Source organism: Balaenoptera musculus, chromosome 13 (genome assembly GCF_009873245.2).
Source record: "Balaenoptera musculus isolate JJ_BM4_2016_0621 chromosome 13, mBalMus1.pri.v3, whole genome shotgun sequence".
Lineage (NCBI taxonomy): Eukaryota > Metazoa > Chordata > Mammalia > Artiodactyla > Balaenopteridae > Balaenoptera > Balaenoptera musculus.
Genome location: NC_045797.1, coordinates 79,427,773 through 79,455,132, shown reverse-complemented (window position 1 = coordinate 79,455,132; position 27,360 = coordinate 79,427,773). Strand labels below are relative to the sequence as shown.

The window sequence follows — 27,360 nt, the reverse complement described above, 5'->3', positions numbered from 1 at the left end:
TTATAGGACATTCCATCCCAAAACAAGAGAATACACTTTCTTCTCAAGTGCTCATGGAACATTCTCCAGGGTAGATCATATCTTGGGTCACAAATCAAGCCTTGGTAAATTTAAGAAAATTGAAATCGTATCAAGTATCTTCTCCAACCACAACGTTATGAGACTAGATATCAATTACAGGAAAAAAGCTGTAAAAAATACAAACACATGGAGGCTAAACAATACGCTACTAAATAACCAAGAGATCACTGAACAAATCAAAGAGGAAATCAAAACATACTTAGAAACAAATGACAATGAAAACACGACGACCCAAAACCTATGGGATGCAGCAATTCTAAGAGGAAATTGCTGTTCTAAGAGGGAAGCAGTTCTAAGAGGGAAGTTTATAGCAGTTCTAAGAGGGAAGCAATACAATCCTACCTCAAGAGACAAGAAACGTCTCAAATAAACAATCTAACCTTACAACTAAAGCAATTAGAGAAAGAAGAACAGGGCTTCCCTGGTGGCGCAGTGGTTGAGAGTCTGCCTGCCAATGCAGGGAACACGGGTTCGAGCCCTGGTCTGGGAAGATCCCACATGCTGCGGAGCAACTAGGCCCGTGAGCCACAACTACTGAGCCTGCGTGTCTGAAGCCTGTGCTCCGCAACAAGAGAGGCCGCGATAGTGAGAGGCCCACGCACCACGATGAAGAGTGGCCCCCGCTTGCCACAACTAGAGAAAGCCCTCACACAGAAACGAAGATCCAACACAGCCAAAAATTTAAAAAATAAAATAAATAAAGAATTATTATTAAAAAAAAAAAAGAAAGAAGAACAAAAAAACCCTAAAGTTAGCAGAAGGAAAAAAATCATAAAGATCAGATCAAAATAAATTAAAAACAAATGAAGGAAACAATAGCAAAGATCAATAAAACTAAAAGTTGGTTCTTTGAGAATATAAACAAAATTGATAACCCATTAGCCAGACTCATCAAGAAAAAGAGGGAGAAGAAGAAAATCAGTAGAATTAGAAATAAAAAAGGAGAAGTAACAACTGACACTGCAGAAATACAAAGGATGATGAGAGATTACTACAAGCAACTATATGCCAATAAAATGGACAACCTGGAAGAAATGGACAAATTCTTAGAAAAGCACAACTTTCCGACACTGAACCAGGAAGAAAGAGAAAATATAAACAGCCCAATCACAAGCACTGAAATTGAGACTGTGATTAAAAATCGTCCAACAAACAAAAGCCCAGGACCAGACGGCTTCACAGGAGAATTCCATCAAACATTTAGAGAAGAGGTAACACCTATCCTTCTCAAACTCTTCCAAAATATAGCAGAGGGAGGAACACTCCCAAACTCATTCTACGAGGCCACCATCACCCTGATACCAAAACCAGACAAAGATGTCACAAAATAAGAAAACTACAGGCCAGTATCACTGATGCACATAGATGCAAAAATCCTCAACAAAATATTAGCAAACAGAATCCAACACAGCACATTAAAAGGATCATACACCATGATCAAGTGGGGTTTATCCCAGGAATGCAAGGATTCTTCAATATACGCAAATCAATGTGATACACCATATTAACAAATTGAAGGAGAAAAACCATATGATCATCTTAATAGATGCAGAAAAAGCTTTCAACAAAATTCAACACCCATTTATGATAAAAACTCTCTAGAAAGTAGGCATAGAGGGAACTTACCTCAACATAATAAAGGCCATATATGACAAACCCACAGCCAACATCATTCTCAATGGTGAAAAACTGAAACCATTTCCTCAAAGATCAGGAACAAGACAAGGTTGCCCACTCTCACCACTATTATTCAACATAGTTTTGGTAGTTTAGCCACAGCAATCAGAGAAGAAAAAGAAATAAAAGGAATCCAAATCAAAAAAGAAGAAGTCAAACTGTCACTGTTTGCAGATGACATGATACTATACATAGAGAATCCTAAAGATGCTACCAGAAAACTCCTAGAGCTAATCAATGAATTTGGTAGAGTAGCAGGATACAAAATTAATGCACAGAAATCTCTTGCATTCTTATACCCTAATGATGAAAAATCCGAGAGAGAAATTAAGGAAACACTCCCATTTACCATTGCAACAAAAAGAATAAAGTATCTAGTAATAAACCTACCTAAGGAGACAAAAGACCTGTATGCAGAAAACTATAAGACACTGATGAAAGAAATTAAAGATGATATAAATAGATGGAGAGATATACCATGTTCTTGGATTGGAAGAATCAACATTGTGAAAATGACTCTACTACCCAAAGCAATATACAGATTCAATGCAATCCCTATCAAACTACCAATGGCATTTTTCACAGAACTAGAACAAAAAAATTTCACAGTTTGTATGGAAACACAAAAGTCCCCAAATAGCCAAAGCAATCTTGAGAAAGAAAAACAGAGCTGGATGAATTGGTCTCCCGGACTTCAGACTATACTACAAAGCTACAGTAATCAAGACAGTATGGTACTGGCACAAAAACAGAAATATAGATCAATGGAACAGGATAGAAAGCCCAGAGATAAACCCACGCACCTATGGTCACCTTATCTTTGATAAAGGAGGCAAGAATATACAATGGAGAAAAGACAGCCTCTTCAATAAGTGGTGCTGGGAAAACTGGACAGCTACATGTAAAAGAATGAAATTAGAACACTCCCTAACACCACACCCAAAATAAACTCAAAATGGATTAAAGACCTAAATGTAAGGCCAGACACTATCAAACTCTTAGAGGAAAACATAGGCAGAACACTCTATGACATAGATCACAGCAAGATCCTTTTTGACCCACCTCCTAGAGAAATGGAAATAAAAACAAAAACAAATGGGACCCAATGAAACTTAAAAGCTTTTGCACAGCAAAGGAAACCATAAACAAGATGAAAAGACAACCCGCAGATTGGGAGAAAATATTTGCACATGAAACAACTGACAAAGGATTAATCTCCAAAATATACAAGCAGCTCATGCAGCTCAATAACAAAAAAACAAACAACCCAATTCAGAAATGGGCAGAAGACCTAAATAGACATTTCTCCAAAGAAGATATATAGATTGCCAACAAACACATGAAAGGATGCTCAACATCACTAATCATTAGAGAAATGCAAATCAAAACTACAATGAGGTATCACCTCACACCAGTCAGAATGGCCATCATCAAAAAATCTACAAACGATAAATGCTGCAGAAGGTGTGGAGAAAAGGGAACCCTCTTGCACTGTTGGTGGGAATGTAAATTGATATAGCCACTATGGAGAACAGTATGGAGGTTCCTTGAAAAACTGAAAATAGAACTACCATATGAGCCAGCAATCCCACTACTGGGCATATACCCTGAGAAAACCATAATTCAAGAAGAGTCATGTACCACCATGTTCATTGCAGCAGTATTTACAATAACCAGGACATGGAAGCAACCTAAGTGTCCATCGACAGATGAATGGATAAAGAAGATGTGGCACATATATACAATGGCATATTACTCAGCCATAAAAAGAAATGAAATTGAGTTATTTGTAGTGAGGTGGATGGACCTCGAGTCTGTCATACAGAGTGAAGTAGAAAACAGAAAAAGAAAAATACTGTATGCTAACGCATATATGTGGAATCTAAAAAAAAAAAAAGGTTCTCATGAACCTAGGGGCAGGACAGGAATAAAGATGCAGATGTAGATAATGGACTTGAGGACACGGGGAGGGGGAAGGGTAAGCTGGGACGAAGTGAGAGAGTAGCACTGACATATACACACTACCAAATGTAGAATAGATAGCTAGTGGGAAGCAGCCGCATAGCACAGGGAGATCAGCTCGGTGCTCTGTGACCACCTAGAGGGGTGGGATAGGGAGGGTGGGAGGGAGGGAGACGTAAGAGGGAAGAGATATGGGAACATATGTATATGTATAACTGATTCACTTTGTTATACAGCAGAAAGTAACACAACATTGTAAAGCAATTATACTCCATAAAGATATAAAAAAAAAAGGTTTTTGACACTATTTCAAATCCCTAGAAGACTTAACCCTGATATCTAGAAGCAAGAATGTGGCTAAACTTAGAAGGAAGTCTGCCTGCACAGGTACCTGCCCGGGCACTGTGGTTTCACGTCGTTCACCCTTAGCACAGGTAGAAGAAGAGGGAAAGGGGGCTTCACGGGAGAGGCGGGAGCTGCAGTTAAAAGGTAGATGATACCTGTACCAACATAAAAAGTCAAAGCAGGACATGCTGATGAAGGCATAAACTGTCTAAAAATTAAACACAAAACTGAACTCTTGGTGGTACCCATTAATACACACACCATAATTCTGACTTTTCAATCCCTCTGCCAGGAATATTTTGGGATGGTGTATGCCTCACCTAAGAGCATATGGATATACGTGTGCGTGTGTGCGCGCGCACGTGTGTGTTTGTGACAGCTGACAATGTGTATGAAGAGAGATGATTTGCCGTTTAAACAGACGCCATAGTGGGCGATGGCCGTTCACATTACAGGGCTGGGACTGAGGGAGGGTTAGGGGCACACAAGCCTGGCGTGGCCTCCTAGAGGGTTAGTCAGTCATGTCAGACCAAGTGATGAGCGAGTGACCCAAGAGCGTTCCTCTATCTTTATTTATTTGATTTTTTTAATTGAAGTATAGTTGATTTAGAATGTTGTGTTAGTTTCAGGTGTACAGCAAGGTGATTCAGTTATACATACATTCATATGTTCTTTTTCAGATTCTTTTCCATTATGATTTATCACAGGATATTGAATATAGTTCCCTGTGCTATACAGTAGGACCTTGTTGTTTACCTATTTTACATATAATAGTTTGTATCTGCCAATCCTGGAGCATTACTTTAAAAGAGTTTAAATCCCCATGTCACTCTGAAGACCCCGCTCCCCGGGAACTACCTAGAAAAGACAGAGCGACTCTCCCCTGTGACTCTGGTGGACACGCTCTCAGGGAGGAGAACTGAAGCCAAGGGTGTCAGGTTTAAGTGGCCACATTCACAGAACACTTGCCAGGAATAAAAGTTATGACTTTGTCTGTCTTCCTCTTTTTCTTTTTTAAGCAAAAAAAAAAAAAAAAAAAAAAAAAGTTCACTTAAGTTTTATGTTGTTGTTAAGGAGCCTTTGTTATTCTGTGTCTCTGGGATGAAAAGTAAGATCTTGTTCTGATTCTCCATTCCCCAACGTCTTCCTCTTCGGAAATCGAAGCTTAAAAAACAGTCTGTATTCAAGTGACCCAAGTTGTATTCTTCTGTATATCTGGCTGGAAATTCACTAAGAAAAACACTGCTTTCTAATTTTTTGAGATGTTCCCAGTGGGACGAGACTGAGAGACCCCACTGGAAGGGGCTTAAAGCGGTGCCCGTGAAGATCCCTCTCATCACGTGAGGCCCGGATCCAGGTCCGGGTACCTGACAGCCACTGTGCGACGGCTCACAGGGGAGCGGGGAGCGGGGAGCAGAGAACCGACTGATGGGCTGTGACCGGAACGGCAGCCGCTCGATGAACCCTCTAGAAAGTGGCTGAGGGTTTCCCACGTAGCGTCTCTGCCCACCCTGCTATCTGCTGCACCTGCCCTGTTGAAGCAGTGTCTCCAGCCTGGACTACACCTCCTCCTTCTCGCAGACTCAGACGTCACAGACCAGATCCAATGCCGCCCCGTGTGGATCCTGCCCTAACCTCACCGGGCAGAATAAGCCACTCCCTCCACCTTGCTTTCTGCACAGCGCTGACCACTCTATTGCAGGGTAACTGGGAGCGCAGGCAAGCTGGTCTCCCCTGTAAGACTCTGAGCTCCTCCTACCCAGAACTAACTGTTCGTGACCGAGCACGGAACATGACACACACTAAACGTGCAGAACAGTGACATTTCTTTTTAGAATAAGAAGCCCACGTTAGCCACAGCTGTGGCTTCCTTACCATTTAAAGACCCACAAGCAAAGGAGTTTAGAAAAAACGTGCCAAGTAAAAGGCACAGTAGGTCGAGGGCCCTGCTGGCCACGGTTGCCAGATCCAGCCATATGGCTTATCCTACGCTCTTTCACGCAAACCGCGGGCCCAAAGCGATGCGTGGAGACATTCTATAAAGGCATCTGAGCCCTAAATCATGACGCAGGGGCAGACCACACTCCTGGCTCTATTTCCTAGGCCTCTGACTCTGGGCAAGTCAACTCCTCTCTCCCAGACTTTCTCTCCTCATCTGACAATGGCAACCACATATGCAGGCGTCAAAAATCATAACCACTAAATCTACAAAGATCAATGGAAAGAGTTCCAACAGCAAGTAACTAAAACAGAAGAGAGAAGTGTTCATACATTTTGATCGAAATCGTGTAGAAATGTACCTGTACCTGAACAGCAACCGGAAGGCAATATGCAAATAAAGACAATATTACTGAACGGACTACGAGGGCGTTTCTCAAATACGCTTCATCATTATTGTATCAAAGGAAATGGGAGTGAGGCCTTACAGCGTTGCCATGGATACCAGACATACAAAAGATCTTGGTCCACTCTGGGAAATATGTAACTGTCATTTTGCTGTTGCTGTTATTCCTACTACTACTACCAATGTACCTGAATGAAAGATTCTTTCTTAAAATGGTTTGGAGACACACACATTCCTAGACTTATAAAGCCTCTCCACTCTCAGTCCTCAGACAAGACAGATTTAACATACATAAAGTTTTTAAAAAATAACATATACACTCTCGGAGTTTCCATACTTAATCAGTACACTTAACCTCCTGGAGACGTAAACCCCTGCTCTCCTAAGAAGCAGAGCAGTTTCCTCTCCCTGGCCGCCCTCAGAAGGAGGTGGGAAGAGACCACACTCTCTGAGGCCAGCAGGGCCCAGGAGAGCAGGAGAGGGTCCTGCTGGAGCTGATGGGCTAAGAGTACAGCTGGGAAAACACATCTCCAGAAAGCCCTCAGCTCTTCCTTCAGAACCGCCTAGAAAAGATGCTTAGTCACGGAAGCTTCATAAACATGGATATTAAAAGTAATGCTAGGACTCTGAGGAACGCCATTCAGTGAGACCCACAGACTGCTCCAGCCTTACCCTTCGCTCACACTGGCGTGGACGGCTGCAACAACTCCTTCCAGGACGCGGAGAGGGTCCGCCGGCCCCCCGAGGTCAGCACTGCCTCCACTGCGAAGGGAGAGACAGAGAGAGGAACGGAATCAGAACAGGATGGCTCAAGCCTCAGAAACAAGTGGGGCATTTACACGCGGATGAATCCAGCTGGATCTCGGCACAGCATACACCGCCAGCTCATAGCTGTTCGTGGTATATGCAGCCCACAAGGGTACCAAATCCTATACCGTGTGCTAAGGATGTGGAGATGAAACCTCTGCCCTTAAGGAGCTCACAGTCTGATACAGGTTTGTTTTCCTACCGAGAGTAGAGGAAAAGGGAAATAAAAGGAAAAAGAGAGAGTAAGAAAATCTACTTGCATTCTGTCATCCAAAAATTCAAAGAAATACTCAATGGGCATTAAAAATATGAGCTATTTTAAGCATTAAGTACATAATAATCTAAATTCTCCAGCTGGCCTTTTTTTCAAAATACTAATATTTACATGGTACTTACTAGGTAGCAGGCACTGCTAAGTGCTTCACATACATCCTGACATTTAATAATCCCAACAGCCCATGAGACAGGCCCTATTATGCCCATTCTACAAATGCATATGTCTGGAACTCTACTGAATTCTGAAAATGTAACAGAGGAAAGAGAAGTTTTAGATGAGTTTTTGAATAGTTTAAGTTACATGATTTAAACCAACTGCTGGATTCAGTATGTTCATCCCTTTGTCATTTTATGCCTACTAAATTTCACTAACTTTCTAAAAGGTAAATGTTATGGACATAGTCAATAGCGATTTGTTTTCCTTTGAAAAAGAGGCAGGTGAACTGAAGTTCCCCTTCCTCCCACTACTGAAAGATTTAATTCATTTTTATTGAATGTCTTCTGTGCACTAAGTCTAACATTTATTAGATCAGAACAAAATCTTCAGTAGTAGAACTGGGCACAGGGAAAGAGAAAGGAGTATAATTTACGTCAGAATTTTATAAATGTAAAAATATATCATATTTTAATTATATGAAAATGTACAATTTTTGAAAAATAAACTAAATTATATTCAAAGCAGTAATTTTTCAAATTTTTGTTTTTGTGAGCTTCATCTAAGCCTTGATTTAAGAAATAATAAAAGATAACTGAATCAAAAAGGTACAAAACATGGCAAACAATTATCTGTCATCGTTTGAAAGAGGAAAGTGGCTCTTATAATCACCACCACCACCAAAACATAATAAGCTCGTAATAGAATAAAGCTTTATTCATTTCACATTTGCGATTTCTAAAAAGTGTTACACTATTTTATTTCTCTCCCTGTATATAAAATTACCAGATACCTCAGAGCATTAAGGTGAAAACCAGATGAAGCTGGGTAATTAAACTGATGAAGACTCATTTGATTTCAGTTCAGCTGCTGAAAATTGACACGCATTTAATCAAAAAGTTCCTCAAGAGCAACACAGAATTACAAAGAATGCTTAAAAGAAGAATAATTTAAACACAACTAAATCTTTTAGGCTAATTGCATTATTCACAGAAAGCACTTGATGCCTCATTATTTTCTTAGCTCAACTTTCCCTCTTTCCTAATCCCCTTGGATGTATTCCTGCAAAGATACCAGCCTATCGACAGAAAGCTAGAATTTCTCAATTGTCAGTTTTATGCCATTAATTGCAGGTAAATAATGTCCTAAGATACTTAACACATGTCCAACTTCTTCAGTATATGATTAACCTTGCCTTGTGTACTTCAAAAGAAACTTCTGGGAACTGGTTTCCTACTGCTACAAAGAAGGGGAATTAGAAGAGACAAGCTCTGAAAATCCACGCTGAAGTCACATGACAGTCTGACACTTAGCAACCTGCTTCACATGCCATTTTGGCCTTTCCCTTATTTCAAGAATTATCTGGGTGGGGGAGAGGGTCTACCCAGAAGTTAGCTAGCTTCTTGACATGTTACACACAGGACCAATGTCATGTTACACACAGGACCAAAGAACATTTCCATGGTTCTCCATTCACAAGATATTTTAAGACATGAGACTGAGAAGTCTAATCATAATCTCTCACTTTTATAAAGTACATCATACTTTATAAAATGCTCCTACATACACGATGATATTTTACCTTTCTAACAACCGTGAAACAAGCACATTACTGGCAAAATATCAGCTCAGGTTTTCCTCAAAGACTATTTTATAGCTTACCTCAACGCAGAGATGATTTTCGTTATTGTACCGTGTACTATATCCTTAGGTGAGATGTCAAGAGGGCCAACGGCCACCTCTAGCAGCTGTTGAATCATTCTTAGAGGCTGACCGTCTAAACACATGGCCACGGCTTGATCCTGAACTTTCCCTTTTTCTGACCGAGACAGATCATAGAGGTAACTATATTTCTGCAGCGTTTCCTGCAAACATATGGAATTCAACATGTAAATATCAACTAGGAATTACATGTCTACATGGACAGAGCGAAATATACTTAGAAGCTCTCAAACCAAGTACACTATGACCACAAACACCACATGGAGGAATACGTAGGGGTTGTTAAGAGCTTGGTCTCCAGGGCCACCCAGGCTTGAGTGCAATCCTCGCTTTAATTAGTAAGCCATTGTGATCTCAAATTTCCAGTATCTATAAAACGAGGATGAGGACAATCACTTCCTATGAATAGAGGATGTCATAAACATTCAATAATATAAAAATCAGTCCTTTAGCACAATGTTAGGCACAAAGTAATGCTCATTAAGGGCAAATTTCTCTATTATTATTATTGTGCTATAACCACATAACAATTATAATCTATTAAGCATCAACTATGTAAACCCAGGTATTGTACATATGTCATCTAATTTAATGTTTATCATTATCCCACAAGGAGTTTTTTAATTAGCTCCACTTTACCAAAAGGGAAATAGAAGACCAAAGATGTGAAGTAACGTGTCCAAAGTCACAGAGCCAGCCATTAATGGATCTTAGGATTAGAATAAGGTTTTACTTTCCCCACTGCACTCTCCCACTCCACACTGCCTGCCCCTCTTTGATAATACTGTACAAACTAACATGACAACAAATAATTTAAAAAATAGGACACCAGCTACCACTGTTCAGCATACCAAATACGGCCACTTGATGTTAATAACACTTTCCAACTTTCACAAGTAATTCTCAGTATAACTGCTTTGTCTTTCAAAACAACCATGTGGAAATCTAAACACTAACTGGACATTTGATGATATTGAAGAATTACTATTACCTTTTTTACTGGTAATGCTGTAGTGGTTAAGTTTAAACGTATCTTTTAGAAATAGATATGGAAGGATTTGTGGATAAAATGAAAAGATGACTGGATTTTTCTTCAAAATGATCCACAGGAGCATAGTAAGGGTAGGTAGGGGTAGGCATGAAATAAGATTGGTCACATTTTGATAATTGTGGAAGCTGGGAGTTGGGCACATGAGATTTCATTTTACTATTCTCCCCATTGTTTTTTAAACTTTCTATTAAAAAAAAAAAAAAAGTCTGTGAGTTAGGCAGGGCAATTACTAGTATCCCTACTGAGACAAGAGGAAATTGAGGCCCCAATGGCCTGTAATTGAAATTGCACTAACCTTCTTGAGTATATAAGATGTTCTTTCACGCAGTATATATAAAGAGGTTAAAATCAAGGCCTGAACTTAAAAGGGACAAATATATGAGGTTGAAGTTATTTCCAGCGTTTGCTCTGAAAGGCGCCTTAACAAAATCATATAATGTTCAATTTAGGAATCAGAAGAGGCTCCTATTACGGACCATCCATGGTCTGACATTTGCAAGTAGCTATTTGGTACCTTTAAATCTAGCTGAAGCAAATGGCTGATTTTGTTAATAACCCCCTTGGCCCTATACACACTACTCTAGCCACTGAAAGACAATACTTATTCCAAGGAGAGTAATGACAATTCTCTGGATATGAATATAGAATACTTGATTAGAAAAATGAATACGTATTTTAAAAGTTTTATACTAGTAAGTATAAATCACTTTTACCTGAAGATCCAAATTTTACCCTAGTTCTTATAATTATTGATTATAGAAATGTAAATATCAACAGGATAAAATCAAGATTGGTAAAGCCAATCTGCTCCCTGCAAAGGCTTCTATATTGCTCATACCATTATTTAATATTATTCATCAGATAGCCTAACAGGCGCTGTAAAGTACAGAATGAAATAAAAGTGCTATCAGACTTCTGAATTCTTCCCATTATCTTTTGCATAACGGGCTTACATTTCTGTGTCTCATACATATTTTGAAGTCTTCCATTTGTTCATTATCTGGACTCCTCTCCACTGACTGATCTTTCTGGTCAGGAATATTTTTTACAAGCCAAGAATACAATTCAATAAAGTTGTAAGGTTTAAGAAAAATAAAAGAGGAGGTTAGTGGCCACTTATAGGTTCATTCACCATAGCATTAAAGGGCAAATGGAATTTTTTTTTATATACCTAAACACTGTTTTCACCTAGATGAAAATCATTTACTTACTGATTTGTCAACTTTTAAGTTATGGAAAAGAATAATAAAATTTCCCTGACTGTGACAATACAGAAGAAAAGCTCCAAAGGCTACAGAGGGTTTCCTCATTAGTCCCAACACCCTGGTCCCCAAACCTCACCATGGCAGGGGCTCCCGACTCTCATGGGGTGCTTTCTGAGACACCATGAGGGTCTCAGCAAGAAACCAACTAGGAACAACTTTATTAGCCAAAAAAGTCGTATCAATATTGAAGTTATACTGGAAAATGCAACATAAAAACAGGATGAGTACATATAATTTTTTTAAAAAAACTGTTGAAGCAGGTATGGATGGCTATTTCTGAATTTTTCTGAAGATTAGGGGGGAAAAAATATATCATTATTCAATTGGACCGCAAAACATCTACCAGCTAGAAGTAGAGCTTGAGAACCATAGTTTTCATCATTTCTCAGCTTTAGCAACCACTTTCTCACCCCAGGCACCCATCCCGGCCCCCCTTCTCCCACCCCTCTCACCTCCTCACGTCCTTCCTCCCCAAGTTATCAATCGTGTTAAGTGGCCTAAAATCCTTTTTAAAGAAGCAAAAACTGAATTGACAATCAAGAGATAATGAAGAGGTTAAAGGATAAAGATTTAAGACCATTATCTGCAAGATTTGGAGGGGGGGAGTAAATTAGGAGTTTAAGATTAACATATACACACTACTATATATAAAACAGATAAATAACGAGGACCTACTGTATAGCACAGGGAACTATATTCAATGTCCTGTAATAACCTATAATGGAAAAGAGTCTGAAAAAAGGATACACACACACACACACACACACACACGTGTGTGTGAGTGTATATATATATATTTATATCTAAATAAAACTGAATCACTTTGCTGTACACCTGAAACTAACCCAACATTGTAAATTAACTATACCTCAATAAAAAAAAAGATTATTGAAAAAAAAATCTGCAAGACTGAAAACCCTATCAAAACTATGAATGTAGCTTTAAAGGATAAATGAAAGAATACACTGATATTATCTGAGTGAGTGAGCACACAGAAGAAGTCTGCGTTTCATTACCTGCTCACTATTCTTCAGAGAAACAATGAAGCTGTGGCTGAGGGTTTCCAGGTGAGCCAGTGACTTCTCCAGATGATTCAAGGCATCTGCATAGGTCATCTTAGAATCACTAGCCTCCTGAATGTCTTCTTCTGAATTTCTTTTCCTTGGCTTCTCAATAAAATGTTTGACTGTCTTAATAGCCTTTCCAGTCATTTCTTTACGTGCTTCCACAGATAGCTTTAACAAACAAACAAACAAAAAGAACAGGAATTGAACAAAAGTGAGACAAATCACCCTACATTATTACACATGGCATATTTAAAAGATATTAATGTGGTAGAGAGAACAAAAGTAAAATTTTAATACATACAACTTTAGTGAATAGGACTTTTGCTATACTGGTTTTTCTTCCATGAAGAAAACAAAAATAGGGAGGTATCACTTGCACTACTAAATGAGCAAATACAGTTTTTTAAATGCTAATACCCCAAAGCAGGTGGTGTCACGATGAAACTAAAAGTCAAATAGATTACTGGTTACAGTGAAAAAATGAGGAGTCAATTCTACAACCAGTTCTGATCATTTATTATAAGGAAATAATTCAAAAGAAGAAAACAGTATAGGAATGAAGATTTTAACTGGAATAAGAACATAAAAATAAAACTTCAAAAGCAATCTAATTGTCTGATAATATGAGATATGTAACTAGCTTATGATAAATTACTAGATAGAATATTATGCAGCCATTAAAATTAGAATTATAAAAACAGTATAGCCGTTTGGAAAATGGTTATCATAAAATGTTCAATTTTAGGAATCAGAAATCATAAAACTATTTATACCATGCTTACATTAAAATCTGAACTATACCTGTGCATGTGGCTGAATACACACACACACACACACACTATTGGTGACCACTATGTTAAAGTGTTGGGATCATGAGCAATTCTGTTCTTCTCAACTTTCTAAATTTTCTATAATAATGTTGTATTCGCTCATTTACTCACCAACTGCTTACTGAATTCTGATATGTGACGGCCACTCTGATAGGTATGCAAGGGTTACATTTTTCTAAGATTTAATATGTTAAGTTCACTGGGCCTCAAGAATGCAAAATTAAGTTTAAACTTAACCCATTTTGATGGAGGCACCACATACCTCTGAGCCATTCTGGGGCCTTTTTAGGCCCTGCTGATTTGTGCTGCTCTGGACCCTGGAATTCAGTCTCTTGTCAACTACTCAAGCACACTTGTACTAGAGCCTTAAAAGGACTCTGTGTTGATTTAAAAACAACAACAACAACAACAAGAACAGATAAAAGAGTCCTAGGACAAAACGTTATCTTTCCTATTACTTCTTAAAATCTGTCATGGTCCGTCTCTGGGTATTCTGAAAAGTAGGCGCAGGCGTCAAAACACGGCACCAGTGACCACACCAATCAACAAACCTCCCCCACCCTCCATTTCCCATCAGCTCCCTCCAAGTCATTCCACGTAAGATTAATGTTTTATAAGAGATGGCGTTTTCTTAATCCCATATACATATTGGTAAAAGGATCTTTAGGAAAGTACTGCTTTCACTGAATTGTAACTAAGTATTTGCTTTGCAAACGCAGCTTCCAAACAAGTTCTGTGGCCCCCACTCCTTACCTAATGGCTGCCTCCCAGCACCCATGACATGAAACAAAATCAGAAGCTACCGCTGACTGGCAAGTATTAGTTCCATTACTATCTCTTCCCCTAAATAAACTGCGAACTCCTTTCTGTGACTGAGAAATACCAGATACTAGGACTTGTGTTTAGTTCAACAGACCTCCCGACGCCCCCATTATGTGGATGGAAAGACCGAGCCCCAGGGAGGCTGGGTGGTATGTTTGGGTTCATTATGAGAGTGAGGAGAGTAAAAGTCGCAATTCAGATACCGTGGTTACCAAGCCAGGGATCCTCTTCACTGCGCGTCACACAGATGCCACTCGGTCACATCTGCCTCGTCACAGGCTCTGACAGAGCATGAATAAAATCAAGGCTTCAAAGCCCTACTAGGCCCTATACGATTTGCCCTTCATCTCACCCCACCTCTCTAAGCCTGTATCCCGCCTCCCACTCTCAGCCCACTCCTAAGACACTCACCTCCCTGCAGGCCCGCAGAGCCTTTCCACTTGTTGGTCCCTCTGCCTGAAATGTTCTTCTCCCAGGTATCCTCAGGGCTCATTCTTGTGCTTCCCTCAGGACTCGGCACAAACATCGCCTTATCCGAGGCTTCCCTGACCACTGAGTAAGAGCTGCCACATCCTCCATCCTCACTTGGCGTCTTTCTCCTTACCCTGCGTTACTTTTTCTTCACAACTGGCATGCTGTGTTTCTATTTGCTTACGGTCTGACTGTCACTGCTGTCTTCCCAGAACTCAGAATGGTGGCTCATACATAACAAATTTGTTGAATATATAAAGGAGTGAACGGATGAATGACAACATTTCAAAAGGACAGAATAGCAAAAGCAGAGTTGCAGAAGCAGGAAAGCTTATGACATATGCGTAACCACTAGTGAGCACGTTAGACAGAGCAGGGGTGGAAAGGGCCAGACAGAAAAATGGTAGGCTTTGCAGGGCACATACAGGCTCTGGTACACATTCTCTTGGTTGGTTGGTTGGCTGGCTAGTTCTTACAATCCTTTAAGAAGATATAAAAACCAGTCTTAAGGTATCTGAGAAAAAACTGTCATCCCTTCTCAAGCCTGCCTTTGTCTGTCCTTCCAGAATCAGCTCAGGGTTCACTCCTTTGAGATGCCGTCCCTAACATCATCTCCTGCTACGTGTTCCTTTTAAAGCTTACCTGTATCAAAGAAAGCATTACACTGTGTTACAATCGGCTGGTTACTTGTACATTTCCCTGACTAAACAATGTGATCCTTCAGGGTAGAAACTGTGCTTTTTAAATCTCTGTATCCTTAGCACCTAATACAATGTCTAGCACATTGTAGACAAACAGAAAATAGCTACTAAATTACTAAACAACTCTGCTTAACATACAGGGGAGAAGTGGCATGGACATATATACACTACCGAATGTAAAATAGATAGCTAGTGGGAAGCAGCCGCATAGCACAGGGAGATCAGCTCAGGGCTTTGTGACCTCCTAGAGGGGTGGGATAGGGATGGTGGGAGGGAGACGGAAGAGGGAGGAGATATGGGGATATATGTATACTTATAGCTGAGTCACTTTGTTATAAAGCAGAAACTAACACAACATGGTAAAGCAATTATACTCCAATAAAGATGTTAAAAAAAAAAAAAGGTGCAATGAAATAACATGTTCTCAACATGTCCCTAGAAACCTGTGGTCCAGAATGCACCAAAAGGCTCCAATTTACCAGGGACCGCAGTGTCCTGTCCCGGTAAGATGGCCCTACGGGACTAAAATTGCAACACTTTAGAGAACTTGACATGAGAACCTCAGGACCAGATGTGCACTCTCGGGACAACGCCAGTTGGCAGTGATCGGAAGACACGCAGGAAGAGGCGCAAGGACATGAAACGGCGATGACTCTGAGTTTATTCACTGACGTCCACCCAGTGAAGGCGCTGTACATCCGCCTCGGGCTGGGCGCTGGCGACACAGGCAAAGTCAGATCAGCTCCCGGCCCCTAGGGATGTTAAACTCTGGTTGGAAAGACAGAGAGATAAAAGGCATTATACGGAAGCAGGTTCCTTACTCATCCAAGTGCGGGAGGGTAAACGCGACCTGCCGCAGAGAGCCTCCAAGGGGCGCTGCGTCCCGGCTGGAAGTGAGTGACGGGACGGAAGGCAGGTTTGCTGAGGGAGGCTCTGTCTAAGGAGAGTCAACAGGAGCGAGGAGGCACGAAGACAGGAAAAGAAGAACTTCAAGAGGTCCCCAGGTTACAGGGGCAAGTGGGGACGCCGCGGGTAAATCAGCATGGCCGGGACGCAGCCTACAAGTAAAGGCCCGTCAGAGCCTGAGGGAGGAAGAAGCGGTGGCCCAACACAAAGGGCCTGTGTGCCGGGCGACAGGACTGCTCTCTGTCACCCTCATGCCTGGGAAGCCACGAAAGGAAGGAGCTTATGCAGAAGAGTGACACGATCAGTGCTGTCGTCGTCAGGAATGGCTTGATTCAGAATTCACCAAGACAACTTTCCTGGTGTGCAGGTACTTTAAGGCAGATAAATCTCGCAAAGCAGATACTATTCTTTCTTTTAAAAATGAATATAGTGTGACTTTGAAGATAGGGCTGATATTTAGGAAATGGCAAGTGACTTAAGAAAAGCCAGATGCTACTTACAGAGTCAGCTGGACAAATCAGGGTTTACCTACTGTTCACACTGCTAATAGCAACTATGTAAAATAACGGGAAAATCAAGAGCAAAATTATTTTACATTTTTTTTAACATCACAGTTAATTTGAGAGATTGAAAAAATTTTCTCTGACTAATAAAGGACAGATAGATACCTTTCTTTTTGGGTTCTATTTAAAACCTCACCCTACTTTTCTTTCATCTCTCCCTCCTCCTCTTCAAGCACAAACACTCCAACACTTACCATGTGCTAGGCCTGGTCTGGGCACAGGGGATACAAAGGGAAATTAAAACACAATCTCTACCTTTGAAGAACATACATCCTAATGGAAAAACCAAACACAAAAGTATTTATAAAATGTGACAGAAGTATAAACTATGTGGATGCAAGAAAAAGCATCTGTCTTAGGAAGGCAAGGAAAGAAGTCTTTAAAAAGGAGGTGGCACCTAAACCAGGACTTGAAGGATGAGCAAGGATTCCTGTGGAAGAAGCGGGTGAGGTGAATTTCAGCAGAGAGTGCAGCATGGGGACTTTAAAAAGGGAACGTTCTATGACTGTGACTCTCAACCTTCTATTGTACTCCAAAGCACCTGAGGGATAGAATACACTGCCACCAAAAACAGCGGCTCGCCACCTCGAGGAGTCTCATGAGGGTGGAACAGTGGAGGCGGGGCATCAGCTAACAGTATATTTGGGAAAAGAGGAAGCATCCCTTCTGAAAAAGATCAAAAGATGCAGGGAATTTGATGCCCTCATAGCACGCCCTCAATCCCATTGCCAAGAAAAGTTAGACACTCTTCTTCCTTCAATCTCACTCCCATGGAAAATCACAGTTCTAGGGACAAGGAAGAGCCCTTGGTGTAAGTGGAAAGTCTGTGTGTGTTCAGGCAAGAGACTGTCCTGCAGAGAAAGGACACAAAGGAGGGCTAGGGTCACCACAGGCGCCACGTTGGGAAACTTACATTTTCCTTCAGGCCAGTGGTCTTCAAACTGGGGTGTGTGTGCCCCAGTCACAAAGCCTTTTTGAAGGGTACACAGGTGCAGATAATTTTAAGGGAATCAGTTCCTAAACTTTTACCTTCTCTAAATACTCTTTCCTAAGACTGGCCTTGAGAACGTGCTGGAGGTCAGAGTGTCAGGCCTATTCTCTTTTACCGCAGGCCTTCCTCTGCTTACACAAGAAAGACATGCCCTGCATCCTTCTTGAATCAGACTCTGATACACTGTCCTGGAGTCTGAAAAGCTCCAGAACACCAAATGAAGGGACAATTCAAGTCCTGGTGTGTGACAGGACTCCCACATCTGGATAACACATTTCTTTTTGCACGTCAGAAGGTTTTCAATTCTTTGCTTTCAAAAAAATTTATGAAAGATCTAATTGAGTTGTCAGTTGATAAATCATTACAAATGATTTTTAACAATAGATTGCTATGTGATTTTTGGCTGATAACCCTGAGGGCATTCAAAGAATCGAGTGGCACTGCTATGACAAAGCTCCTTGCCCATCCACTGTGAACAAAGTTTCAAACTATTCATACCTATAAAAATGTAAAATGGAAAAAACTGATGTTGAATGCAATATCAATCTAGCAATAGTAAGAGTCAGCCATGGGCACATAAACTAATTAGAAACAACGTTTAAAGCCCTACCCATCTCATTAAGAGGTACATTTTAAATACAATTTTTTCGTAATTAATGCTTATTTATCAAAAGTTAACATATCTATGTTGTTCTAATATATACTGCAATAATTGAAACAATAACTCAGTATGGAGTAATTTTTAAAAAATAATCTTAGAGCCCTATTGAAACCTCACAACTCACATTGGGACTTTAACTTACGGGCCGGGACTTGAACCCAGCTAAAACCCAGATTGGGACTTGAACCCCCATGTTTGTATCCCTCAAAATTCATACATTGAAATCCTAACCCCAGAGGTGATGGTATGCATGGTGGGGACTGTGGGAGGTGCGTAAGTCACGAGGGTGGAGCCCTTATTAATGAAATTAGTGCCTTGTACAAGAGGCTCCAGAAAGATCCCTATCCCCTTCTGCCATGCGAGGACACAGTGAGAAGGTGCCTACAAAAAGGGCTCTCACCAGAACTCGACCACGCTGGTACCTTTATCTTGGACTTCCAGCCTCCAGAACTGAAAGCAATAAATTTCTGTTGTTTATAAGCTACCCAGCCTGTGGCATTTTGTTACAGAGCTAGAACAAACTAAGCCATCCAGTGTGTGAGGGGACAACCAGGTCATTTTAAATTCTCTGAGGTCCACGAGTAAAAAGTGAAGTCCACTGCTTTGGAGCACTGTTTCCCTGAAGTGCGATTTTTAGACCACCTATATTGAATTCAACTGAGCGCTACTTTAAAAAAGCAGATTCCTGAGCCCTCCTTATACTCACTGACTCTCTGTGAGGCTGGGGAAGGCACTGGCGTTGGTGGAAGGAAACCTGCATTTTGCACAGGCTCCTCCTGGTTAATTCCAGGTGGCTGGTGGTGAATGCGGGCTGTGGCTGGAGATAGCTCCCAGGACCGGAGGCTGAGGGGCAGTTAGGTTAGAAGGTCACTGCGAGTGTCTAGACAGGCTGGGGGAGGGATGAAAGGAGAAGGCAGTTTTTACATGGACGCGGCTAGAGATGATCATACTAAGGGAAGTAAGTCAGACATAGAAAGACAAATATCATATGACATCACTTACATGTGGAGTCTAAAATATGATAGAAATGAACTTATTTACAAACAGAAACAGACTCACAGACTGAAAACAAACTTATGGTTACCACAGGGGAAAGGTGGGGGGGAGGGATAAATTAGGAAGTTGGGATTGACATATACACACTACTCTATATAAAATAGATAATCGGGCTTCCCTGGTGGCGCAGTGGTTGAGAATCTGCCTGCCAATGCAGGGGACACAGGTTCGAGCCCTGGTCTGGGAAGATCCCACATGCCGCGGAGCAACTGGACCCGTGAGCCACAACTACTGAGCCTGCGCGTCTGGAGCCTGTGCTCCGCAACAAGAGAGGCCGCGATAGTGAGAGGCCCGCGCACCGCGATGAAGAATGGCCCCCGCTCGCCGCAACTACAGAAAGCCCTTGCACAGAAACGAAGACCCAACACAGCCAAATATAAATAAATAAATAAATAAATTTAAAATAGATAATCAACAAGGACCTACTGTATATAGCACAGGGAACTCTACTCAATACTCTGTAATAACCTATATGGGAAAAGAATATGAAAAAGAATGGATACATATACATGTATAACTGAATTACATTGCTGTACACCTGAAGCTAACACAACACTGTAAATCACCTATACCCCAATATTAAAAAAAAAATTAAATTAAAAAAAAAAAAGAAGAAGGCAGTTTGGGATTTAAATGATAAACAAAGAAGAACCAAAAGACACATATGCTGTCCTGTGCTGGCTGCCCAAGTTACACACGTGCAGCCGGGCGCCTGTCAGTTGACCGAGCAGCTCCCAAACATTTCTGCCCAAGACCCATAGTAAGAAACACATTGTATATCAAAACTCAGTATCACAATATATATGCATTGAAATGTATGCATATATTAAAAGCCAACCAAAGTTTCGTGAAACAATATAACCCCGACTGTGGTGAGGTACAATCTGGTACCTGATATTAATCTACCGTCCAGTGTTCTTTCCAGTTTGTTTGGTTTTAATGCTGATCACAACACTCTAATTACAGGATCCACTAATGGGCTGTAACTCATAGTTTGTGAAGCACCTGCAAATCTGCTCCAGTGACGACGGGATGACTTGTAGGGGTCAGCAAAGTTCAAGGCTACCAACAAGGTATAAAATTATCTAAGTTAGATTTAATTGATTTCAATAAAAAAGAAATCCCTTCATGTTTTACTGACAACATAATGTTAATCTCTCTCTCTGCTGATGCTGAATGTTATATATATGCTTTATTTCTATGTCTACTTTCCTTCCTAGATTATGAGATCCATCAGAGCAGGACCCATATCTTATTCATTTTTATACTCTCAGTGCTTAGTCTAACATTTAAAGTCCTGTTTTAAAATTGTAAATACAGAATATTACGAAATAGTACCTTAAACGTTATCCAACAGGAAATGAAATTGACAAGTTTTAAAATTTTTGCTTTAATATAGTTAACGAGATATTCAAGCACAAAAATAAGAATGCAGGTTTTGTCACACTGAATTATATACTTAACAACAAAATCAACCTTACAATTTTGCTCCTCTGCTTTACCTATCAACTGCTTATATAATAAAAATGAATGATGCCAGACACAGAGGCCACCTTATCTTTACCTTTTGCCTTGTACAATAATTACAGTAATATTATTATTCTTCAGCAAAGTGTAAATGGTCCTATCTTTTTCACTATTCACTTTCAGCAGTCACATAAGGTAATACATCCCCAAGTTTTTCAACAGCTTGAAGGTCACCTTTATCTTAACAGAGAGGGCCATGAAGAATGTTAGAAATCAGATGGAATGTTCCTGCAATCAGTAATGAAGGCTACTATCCACTGTGGCTAGGAAAGCATTCATTCACATTTTCCGTTTTAAAACCTTTTCCTATCATATGTATGCATGGGATACACAACACAAATTGTTATTATTAAGAGCATTTTAAGTAGATATACTGAATTTATAGCAAAGCCAAGTGTGAATATGAAAATTCAGATCTTATTCCAACACTCACGACTATTTAGTATCATTAAAAATCAACCTGAACTACTGCTAGATGTTTGAAATTCGGCTGAAAGGAATTCAAATGTCGTTTTACCTTCTAGGAAAGAGTAAAACAGAAAGAGGGATGAAGAAAAACAGAAGGGGAACTGACCAGTACTGAGTACCTACTGACACCGAGATCTTTATACTTGCTATTTTATTTAATCCTCACAAGAGTTATTCAAGGTACATGTTCCAGATATTGTGCTGGTCTCCCTTACGCCCACTCAATACCTTGTCTAATAGGAGCTGACCATGCAGTGGGTGTAGGACTGACTCAGGGCTGCTCAGGGTTAGTCCTGATGGAGTTAGACCATTCATGGTGATCTCATGCCTCTCTCCACAGTGGTTAGTTCAGGCACAGTGGGTTGAAGGTAATCAGTACCTGACATACCAAGAGCCCCAGGAATCTGTTCAGGGGTGATCGAACCAGTAAAAAGCTCTGACTTCCCGTTTGGTGCCTTCACAAAGCTCTCTCACCCTATCTGGTGGATGTAGACTAGGAAGCAATGTAGCCCGTTTCCGCAAATCAGTGCACTGACGCAAAGAGCCTGGAGGGTGGCGCTAATACCATAGCCAGCAGAGAAAAGAGATAGAAAGAAATTGGCTCCCTGCTGACCACCCACTGCTGAATCAGCCAACCCTGAAGTCAGGCCCACCTCTGGGCCTTTGAGTTACATGAGCCAGTAAATTTTCTGCTCAGTTAAACTAATTTAATTGGATTTTCATTTGTGTCTAAAAACATTCTAAAATTAATCTGTATCTATATAGTAGTAATTATTGTTCCCCATTATATAGAGGAGAAAACTCAGAAGGTAAGAGTAATTTCTCCAAGGTCAAGCCTGATGGGAACTCAGGAAGGTCTATCTATAAACCTGTCTCTTTATTCATCACCCTGCTACCATTCAAAGAACTTCACAATGTGTCTTAAGATCTATCAAGATTTAATTCAATATGTTGAGAGGCCACAATATTAATGTAGGGAATTTCCCAGATTTTCCTGGGTCGATGTTAATTTAAAACTGTTTTACTCTGTTCTCCTCATGGAAATTTTATCATTTGATAAGTGGCATCAATCCCTCATAGTCTTCTACACATATGGGTGGCATGAAAAATCCCTCATCAGATGATGTACGAGGGACAAAAAACTGGTTATACTATGCTTAAGGAACTTTGCTAGGTGATTCAGTGACCAAAAGGTTAAATAGTATCCTCAAAGGATGTATATAGAAATTCATTATTAAAACAGAGATATAGCACACATGCCTGCACTACAGTAATTATCACAAATCGAGTGAGTTTGGTATCAATGCCTCTTTGCTCCATCATCATCTCTCCCACAAAATACTGCAATGGCCTTCACACTGGAGCTTCCCTGTGTCCAAGCTGGTGTGTCTTCAGTTCTTTCCTCCCGTCATCACCAAGGTGATCTTTCTAAAGTAAGAATCTGACAATGTCACTACCCAGCTTAAAATTTATGTCTAATTGGGGCTTCCCTGGTGGCGCAGTGTTTGAGAATCTGCCTGCCGATGCAGGGGACACGGGTTCGAGCCCTGGTCTGGGAAGATCCCACATGCCACGGAGCAACTAGGCCCGTGAGCCACAACTACTGAGCCTGCGTGTCTGGAGCCTGTGCTCCGCAACAAGAGAGGCCACGATAGTGAGAGGCCGGCGCACCACGATGAAGAGTGGCCCCCGCTTGCCACAACTAGAGAAAGCCCTCGCACAGAAACGAAGACCCAACACAGCCAAAATAAATAAATAAATAAATAAATAATTTAAAAAAAAAATTTATGTCTAATTGATCCATCCTCAGGATAGTCTAAAACCTTTAGTCAGGTATATAAGAGTTTTCATTCATCACCAGGCCCTTCCTTATCTCTCTAGCCTCATCAAGACACTTCTATTTATATCACCTGTCTTGTAGTCAACTGAAGGTACTAGATTATTCCATGCCTTTACTAAAACTGCCAAATCTATCTGGAATGCTCCTCCTCTACTAATATTTCCCTCTGTGGTACTCATGACAAACATCCTCATTTGTTAAGACTCGGCTCTAATACCTCTTCTACTATGGGGCCTTTCCTGGCTGGTCCCATCAACTCAACTATTGACCATTTCTACCTTAATGCTACCACATTACAAGCCATCTATCACATCGATTATGAATCTTTCACTAATTTATTTGTTTACCATCTCCATCTATGAAGCGTTCCCCCTGACTGTCAGGCAGGCAAAAACAACCAGCATCCTGAGATGGCTGCAATTAGACAGGGATCTTCCTTTGGGTACCAAGACTTTAAAAGCGTTTGGCACCAGCTGAGAGGAGAGGGCATGGGTTTTCATTATAAATCCCTTTGCCGCACAGGCTAGAGAAAGTATTCATAAGATGGCAATTAGAAAATAAATCTGCTTATAAGTTTAAAATGTACTTAAATGAGAGGAGGGCTCCTAGGATGAACAAAGAACGGAGGAGTAGAAGGAGCCCACATCACTGAAGATACATGGTTAAACAACAAACAACTCAACTATGAAGGCAGCCAGAGGGAGAAGAGCATTTCAGTAGGGAGGTGATTTTCAGACTCCTTGTCCCTCTCTGCTTTTTTTTTTAATGTTAAAATACGCTTTGGTATTTGCTGCACATTATTCTGAGATTGTTGATTTATTCCTCTGTCTTCCCCAAGACGTCCACCCCCTGTGAATTTAGAGCCCACAGGCTTCCCAGGAAGGAGTTGTGTATTCCTTCTTGCGCATTATTCACGGAGAGACCCGCAAGGGCGGCAGAAACACACAGCAGTTCAGCGCCCACCGGACTCCTCCTCAGAGCAGAGGCTTTATCACTTAACGATTGGACTGAGAACACGGTCTTTTGGCCAACTTTCAATTTCTCTCACTAAATTGTTACCTCAGTCAATTTGAAATAATCTTCCAAGCACAAACAGAGAATGAGGTTTCAGCTTGCCAGTCAAGCCAATAATCACGATCACCCCAGATGGGCTTTTGCAGCCAAATTCCTCAGGCGAGGGAGGCAGTGGAAAGCAAGATCTGGGGGGCAGGCCTGCATATGAATCCTGACTTGGTTACTTGCAGCTCGTAAGACACTGGAGCGGTTATTTAACTTCCTTGAGCCTTAACTTTCTTGTCTGTTAAAATGGTGGTAAAAGTATTCACTTCACAGAGCTGCAGGACAATTCACAGTAATATTACAATAAACATCGTCTTCCTTTTATAGTATCTTGTTGGAAGGCTGGATGTGAAGAGTGAGATGGCTAATCGACAGCCGTATTTCGGTGCAGCCTAGATGACTGTGAAAGACTTTCGGAAGGAAACATTAGTTCCCCTTACTGTTACAGGGGGATGCTGACAGACATCTAAGGGCTAATTCTTAGGCTTCTTCTACGGGTCACAAGATTCAGAATGCACGCCATACCCACAATCCCTCTTTGAGGAAGCGGTCAGAAGGGGCCTGTTAAAAATAGGTTATCTGCTTGGCAACAAACCTCTCCCGAGTCTGACCACAGCTGATAGGTCCAGGGGCTAGCCCTGCAGCTGAAGGCAGCCGCAGGGAGGCTGGACAATGACCTTGGGGGTGGCCGTCAGATGGGGCTGCTCTACAGTGGATCATGATACGCAACCAGAAAGGTTCCTCTCGTGGGAAATTCTAATGTGAGCACGTGTGTGTGTGCGTGAGTGTGTGCGTGTGCGTGAGTGTGTGCGTGTGCGTGGGGTGAGCAGGTTCACGCCTTCGTGTCATCACCCGTCAGGCGTCTGGGGAGCCCTGCTCACTGAGATGGTTTCCTTTCACTCATAGTCTCAGTGTTGCCACCTTGTTACTCTTACTATAATGACCCAGTAGCTGCAGTAACCAGAGTGTACGGGTTCCTTATGGCCCGAAAGAACCAAACCGTCCATAGTTGTGAAGCACGGAGCACACAGGTCTGTCTGCCCTAGAAAGACGTCAGCCTCTGAGCTCGCACCCACTGCTAACCCCAGGCACGATGCACAGTTCCATTCTGCGCCATGCATGCGTTTACAGGTAAGATCTACGGGGTACTGGGAAGCTGAAGCTGATCCCCAGGTCATGCCAGTTTATCCTTTCAAATGCTTTACCTATGGAGCCATTTGCAGGTTGCTGCCCCCCCCCAGAACCACCTCAGTTCTGTCTTCCTAATGACGGTGCCTGAGCTGCCCTGCTAGCCTCTATATATGTAACGCTAACAGTTTAAGTCAGATTATTTAAAGCATAGTGAATGAGCGAAGTCTAAAATGATTCTGTAAAATAGAGCTACAGCTTTTGTATAAACCACATGCTTACAACAAGGTTTCAGAATATGACAGAATGAGGTTCAAATCCTGGCTCCACCACTTATAGATATGCTAGCAGTCTAGGGTAAGTCCCTAAACTGCCCTGAGCCTAAGCTTTCCACAAAAAAGGGTGGCATCGCCCACCCCACATGGTTGTTACACAGAGTTTACGAGATGACGCCTGTACAGCACCTGGCACATACTAACACTCAGATGCTACTTCCCTTCCTCTCCTTAACCCCCTTCTCCAACCCGTGCTGCCGTTCCCAGCAGTCACTGGCTTGCTCACTTTCCACATCACACGCAAACTCCACTGATGGTCTCTGGGAATAATGCATGGTCCATCCGGGTCAAACAAACTTTCCAACTTATCAAAGGTAAGACAGACGTTTTATGAACATGCAAAATACTTAATTATGTCCTGGATTTTACTTATGTCTGCTGCCTTTCTTCTCTTTTCAACTCCTAAAACAGAATAGTGTCATGCAATCAACATCGAATTTGCAATCAGGAGACCTGGATGTGAAAAGGGGATTGGACACTGACTGTTTATTAAACTTTGGACAATCGTCCTTTAGGAATCTCATTTTCAGGCTAGAGATGATAATACTTGCTTCATAACCACCCCCATGGGATATCTGTCAATGTCAAATGTCCTAATGTGTGAGGAAATTATCACACTCAAATTCAGTGTCTACTTTCATGCTTCCTTGTATTCCTTGCTCTGTTTATATGAATGTCTGCCTTGTATTCCTAGACTGTAAGCCCACTGGAAGCAGAGACCATATCTCAAATGTCCTTTGGGCTCTCACCGCAGGATTAGCCTAGCGCTCAATAAAAGCAAAAGCAGTAGCAACAACAGTATTAACAATAGTAGCAAATATTTATTGTAACCTTTACTATGACTCAAGCATGGTTCAAATTATTATGCTGTTATTAAATCATTTAGGTAAGGAATCCTAATATGTGTACCTCATAATAAAGAAACTGATGAATTGAAAAGGAAAAATTTTAATCTATATTTTATGATATATAAATCTGATTAAGGATTAAAAACAGGCACCTGGCAAAAGGATGACTTGATGGGATAAAGTACAGGAAAAGCCCAGGCACTGGAGGGGAGGTAGGTTTGTCCAACGCATGAAGATTCAAAGAACAGCAGACTTGTTAACGCTGAGAGTTCGTAAGTAGAGCTACGTTGAAAACTGGATGAGGAGCTCATTATGATTCCCTTAAGGGCCCAGCAATCTTACCACAATTCCCTGTCTCTTTTCCCATTCTCCTAAATGATTGCTCTGTCCCTTCTCCTCTCTC

At 41.2% G+C, this 27,360-nt stretch overlaps 1 protein-coding gene across 3 annotated transcripts in view; it reads right to left on the bottom strand.

Moving 5' to 3' along the window:
- The window catches only part of NBAS (NBAS subunit of NRZ tethering complex), a 342,092-nt gene that overhangs the window by 53,536 nt on the left and 261,196 nt on the right, over window positions 1–27,360 (bottom strand). For all 3 annotated transcript variants that reach the window (XM_036873210.1, XM_036873209.1, XM_036873211.1), the window contains 3 exons: window positions 12,701–12,919; window positions 9,309–9,511; window positions 7,082–7,171 (listed from right to left, as the gene is read on the bottom strand). In XM_036873210.1, the coding sequence (XP_036729105.1) occupies window positions 7,082–7,171; window positions 9,309–9,511; window positions 12,701–12,919 (512 nt within the window). The remainder of the gene's footprint in view (window positions 1–7,081; window positions 7,172–9,308; window positions 9,512–12,700; window positions 12,920–27,360) is intronic.